Source organism: Borostomias antarcticus (assembly GCF_949987555.1).
Source record: "Borostomias antarcticus genome assembly, chromosome: 6".
In the NCBI taxonomy this organism is placed as follows: domain Eukaryota; kingdom Metazoa; phylum Chordata; class Actinopteri; order Stomiiformes; family Stomiidae; genus Borostomias; species Borostomias antarcticus.
This window is the reverse complement of record NC_140239.1, coordinates 9,377,264-9,382,430: the sequence shown is the minus strand read 5'-3', so window position 1 is coordinate 9,382,430 and position 5,167 is coordinate 9,377,264. Positions and strand designations below refer to the sequence as shown.

The following is a 5,167-nucleotide window of genomic DNA, read 5'->3' as shown; positions in this document are numbered from 1 at the left end:
CCTGATTCATCCCTGAGTCATCCCTCTCGACAGTGGGAGGAGAAATCCGGTCTGGGATCTTGGTCGGTACCGATATTCGGCACAGATTATCTTGTAATGTGAGGGCTTTACAGGGACAAGATGTACAGTACAGATCATCGGGACCGCCCCGCTAATATCAAACATATTTGCTATCTAGGATTTAAAATCTACTTACTTTATGCGCCAGACCATGAGCTGGTTCGTTGCTCCCTTGGGAACGATAATCTTACTAATATCCTGAGCTATTATTTTCAAATCTTGTAGCGTGTGCATGTTTGAGATTAGAGACAAGAGCATCTGTTAAGATTCTCCTTATGTGCATGATGCAACTCGATTTCGAAATGTAGTGTGAGAGGTAGAGTTGCATAAGCTCCTCTGGCCTCATGGAACCAATGAGATAGTCCTCGTGGTTCAAACTCCGCCCCTCTGGTAGGGCAGATAGGCTGAACCAAGCGCTGCAGGTGTGTTGAGAGATGTGTTTCTCTGCTCTGTCAGGGCTGGTCACACAGGCCTTGCTTGGGGATATCCAGACCCTTGTGCTACAGGATTCTAAAACCCTACAACTGTGTTTTAACCACATTAAATTCCAACTTCGAACAAGAGAGGATCAAATTCCTAGCGTGTCCCCTAGTGTCTCCTAGCCCTGTCAGACAGCAGCTCTGCTCCTCCTCCAGATCCCCCGCCGCCGCCGACGACCCTCAGCAGGACAGCAGCGGGACCTCCGGCATCATCCTGGACATCTCAGCGCTGAAGATGGCGGAGGTGGAGACCGAGGTTCCCCCGCTGCCCCCGCGTTACCGCTTCAGGGACCTGCTGCTGGGGGACCAGACCTTCCACAACGACGACAGGTAGGGCCGTGGGTCAGTCTAGAACACACACACGCACACACACACACACACACACACACACACACACACACACGATACTCATTATATATGTGTGTGTGTGTGTGTGTGTGTGTGCGCACCTGTGTGTGTGTGTGTGTGTGTGTGTGAGTGTGCGTGCGTGTGTGTGTGTGTGTGTGTGTGCGTGAGCACCTGTGTGTGTGTCTGTGTGTGTGTGTGTGTGTGTGTGTATGTGTGTGTGTGTTTGTCTCTAGGCTGGTAAACCAGACTCATTGTGAAAATGTTTTGACATTTTCTCTATAAGTCTGGCCTTTCAACCGCCCAGAGCGATGTGAGTGGGCTGGAGTTCTTGCTTTGATAGAGGAAGTCCTTCAGCCAATCAGGGTAACAAAACATAGATCAAACCTTTGCCAAATCCAGTCGGAAGAACGGTGAAAATATATTTTCCACTTAGAAACTCCGCTAGTGCATCCTCTTGTTCTTCTTTAATTCTTGTTATTGAGTTTATTTCTGCAATAACGTCACATCATATCAGCAATAACTTCACAACCATATTATGGCTGAGTTTATTCTCCTTAGTTGCTCCACTATATCGTCTGGAGAGTTTGCAGGTTCTCTCAGTGCGCTGTGAGTAGCTGAGTGGTCAGGGTTAAGGCTGGTGCTGGACTGAAGAAGAAGAAGAAGCAGAAGCAGAAGGAAGGCTTAATGTGTCATACGACACACAACGCACATCTGCAATGGGCTTACATAGGCAACATGACACACACACACACACACAAGCAGGAGGCTGTCACCGATGAAGCGATCTGTTCTTCTGCATGTTTTTCGTAGGCTTGCTGTGTCTATCTGAGAGGGTCAGGGGTCAGGTTAGTTGCTGTCCTTGGTGCCGGACTGAAGATCTTGCTGTGTAAAGCTTAAAAGGTTAAGGCAGGTTATTACATAGTCTACACAGCTACACAAGCTACGTTAGGTGTGTTTGACGCGTCCTTGCGTAGCAATGTGTGCCATGGGAAAAAACTTGGCACAAGCACTTGCGTAGAGCTAGTATGAACTAGGCCTAAGGGTTAGGAGCTGTCCTTGGTGCTGGACTGATATTGCTGTGTGTAGCTGAGAGGGTCAGGGTTAAGCTTAGGAGCTGTCCTTGGTGCTGGACTGATATTGCTGTGTGTAGCTGAGAGGGTCAGGGTTAAGTTCGGGAGCTGAGGGGGTCAGGGTTAACCTTAGGAGCTGTCCTTGGTGCTGGACTGATATTGCTGTGTGTAGCTGAGGGGGTCAGGGTTAAGTTCGGGAGCTGAGGGGGTCAGGGTTAACCTTAGGAGCTGTCCTTGGTTGGGTGTTGATATTAAACCAACTTGTCTAGATGGTATACACTTTTTTTTTTTTTACACACATTTTGTTTTCTCCCTAAGATGGTGTAAATGTTCTGGAAAAGGGGCATTTAACCGAGTGTGAAAATGATGTGGGTTCTATTCCATCAGCATCAGCAGCTGGCGGTGGCCCGGGGGGATTTTCACATATCTTGGTCTGACTTCACTTTGCTTGGCTGGACACGGTTGATTTGGCTGCTTTCAGCAGAGAGATTGGTGTCTGGAGATTGATGCTTTTTCCCGCAGCGTGACCAAGAAAGTCAGGAGTTGGAGTCAGTAAGAACGGGCTGCTTAACAACACGGTCTCCTCTACTGTTTTGGTTTGTGTGATCTGAAAGTGTGTATCTCCACGACTACCTTGTTAATTTTACGTTACATTACATTACAGTCATTTAGCAGACGCTTTTATCCAAAGCGACTAACAATAATCTCATTTAATGTAGGAAAAGCCAATGTACTACTACTTGCCAGAACTCACAAGTGCACCTTCTTTCTTAAACAAGTGACTAAGAGCATAATCTAGTGCTGAAGGCAAAGTGCAAGAATAGCAATCTAGAATACAATAAGTGCACCTTTATTTAATCAGGTATCGACCCATTGAGAATAAAATCTTTTTCTAGATCGACCTGGGCTAGAATGGCAGCAGTACAGTTTCATACAAACATACTCACATTAAAAATATTAGATGAGCCCAAACGTGCCCTACAGGAAAGGTGCAGGGATCCTATTTCAATTCGAACATTTTTGTGTGGTAGATTTTGTTTGTATGGCTGTGATGCGTGTGAAATAACGTCCACTTAGATCTCAGTATCTATCTGAATCTCGCTGATTCTGACTGTTATTGGTTCTTATCTCCTGGATATTAGCAAATGCCCTGAATCTTATTTATTCAGTCAGTGTGACTGTAGGCTCAACAACAGGCTCAACATAGTATGTTCTACTCCAGGCTGAAGATGTTAATCTCAGGTGCACAAACCCTCCCGGCCTAAAGGGCAGCGACCTGCCGAGGGTGATCAGCTTGTGGATCAGCTGTCTCCTGGGTGAAGAAGACCAAGCTCCTGCAGCGACAAACGAACAGCCAGAATCCAGCTGTTCATACCAGTTCAGACCAGCTGTTCACACCAGGCATTCATATTGCCCCATGTCAACAATTCATGTCCGATAAAATATTGGAGTACTTCTCACGCTCATTCTATTTGGGAGTCAGTGATTTTCCTGTATTTAATTGCGATTTCTAAAATTCAATGTCAGGTCAAAGTTTTTGAAAAAATACAGTGTGTGCAATACAATCAGAAATACACAACGTTCTTCTACGGCCTTGTTTGGGAGCGCGTGTTTGGGAGTGTGTGTTTGGGAGTGTGTGTTTGGGAGCGTGTGTTTGGGAGTGTGTGTTTGGGAGTGTGTGTTTGGGAGTGTGTGTTTGGGAGCGTGTGTTTGGGAGTGTGTGTTTGGGAGCGTGTGTTTGGGAGCGTGTGTTTGGGAGCGTGTGTTTGGGAGTGTGTGTTTGGGAGCGTGTGTTTGGGAGTGTGTGTTTGGGAGCGTGTGTTTGGGAGTGTGTGTTTGGGAGCGTGTGTTTGGGAGCGTGTGTTTGGGAGCGTGTGTTTGGCAGCGTGTGTTTGGGAGCGTGTGTTTGGGAGTGTGTGTTTGGGAGCGTGTGTTTGGCAGCGTGTGTTTGGGAGTGTGTGTTTGGGAGCGTGTGTTTGGGAGCGTGTGTTTGGCAGCGTGTGTTTGGGAGCGTGTGTTTGGGAGCGTGTGTTTGGGAGCGTGTGTTTGGGAGCGTGTGTTTGGGAGCGTGTGTTTGGGAGCGTGTGTTTGGGAGCGTGTGTTTGGGAGCGTGTGTTTGGGAGCGTGTGTTTGGGAGCGTGTGTTTGGGAGCGTGTGTTTGGGAGCGTGTGTTTGGGAGCGTGTGTTTGGGAGCGTGTGTTTGGCAGCGTGTGTTTGGGAGCGTGTGTTTGGGAGCGTGTGTTTGGGAGTGTGTGTTTGGGAGCGTGTGTTTGGCAGCGTGTGTTTGGGAGCGTGTGTTTGGGAGCGTGTGTTTGGCAGCGTGTGTTTGGGAGCGTGTGTTTGGGAGCGTGTGTTTGGGAGCGTGTGTTTGGGAGTGTGTGTTTGGGAGCGTGTGTTTGGGAGCGTGTGTTTGGGAGTGTGTTTGGGAGCGTGTGTTTGGGAGCGTGTGTTTGGGAGCGTGTGTTTGGGAGCGTGTGTTTGGGAGCGTGTGTTTGGGAGCGTGTGTTTGGGAGCGTGTGTTTGGCAGTGTGTGTTTGGGAGTGTGTGTTTGGGAGCGTGTCCAAACTGCACCCAACAGACCCCAGGCCTCAGACAGAAATAATGGTTGCATTCCGAATCGCATACTTCTCCTTTTTACTCCCAGTACGTACTACAGCTGCCTCTATAAAGTATGTATACAATTGGGACATACCGCTTTGTCATAACATTGCGCCTTGAAATCTGCCCACATCCGTCGCAGTCCATAAAGTGACATTCGCCCACAACTGTCGCGACATGCACGTGATGTAATTTCCGCTGTGCAATGGATTGTGGGTCAGAATACCGAGAAAAGCCTGCTGGCTTGCATACTGCAAAATACGACCGGATGTAGTAGGACATCCTGGTATTTTTGCCATACTGTATACTGGGCATACTAGTATGGAAGTATGTGATTCAGAACACAGCCCATGTACAACATTAGTATTGAGCCAAGGCACACACACATGCAGAGAGACGCTTTGACGTGTGGGAATCACAATCATCCTAGCCTTCTATTGTGCTCCATCTCATCCATGTTGTTCCCATGGTTATCAGTGGATGTCCAGAGGGCGCTATCCATCTTCTGAAGGGCCTCTTTGGATCGTCCTCTAAGCTGATCACCGTCTCGTCGTCGAGCGCAATCACAGATGGTTGCCGGGGCTACCCACGCTATTTGTGTCCTCCCCGACG

The 5,167-nt window shown here is 48.2% G+C and overlaps 1 protein-coding gene across 1 annotated transcript in view; it reads left to right on the top strand.

Moving 5' to 3' along the window:
* Positions 1-744: 744 nt before the first annotated feature.
* LOC311310402 (potassium channel subfamily T member 1-like) overlaps positions 745-5,167 on the top strand; it is a gene marked incomplete at its 3' end in the record, with an annotated part of 98,926 nt that continues 94,503 nt past the window's right edge. The window contains 1 exon segment of the mRNA XM_084439890.1: positions 745-869. Within this exon segment, the coding sequence (XP_084296016.1) occupies positions 775-869 (95 nt within the window). The 5' untranslated portion in view covers positions 745-774.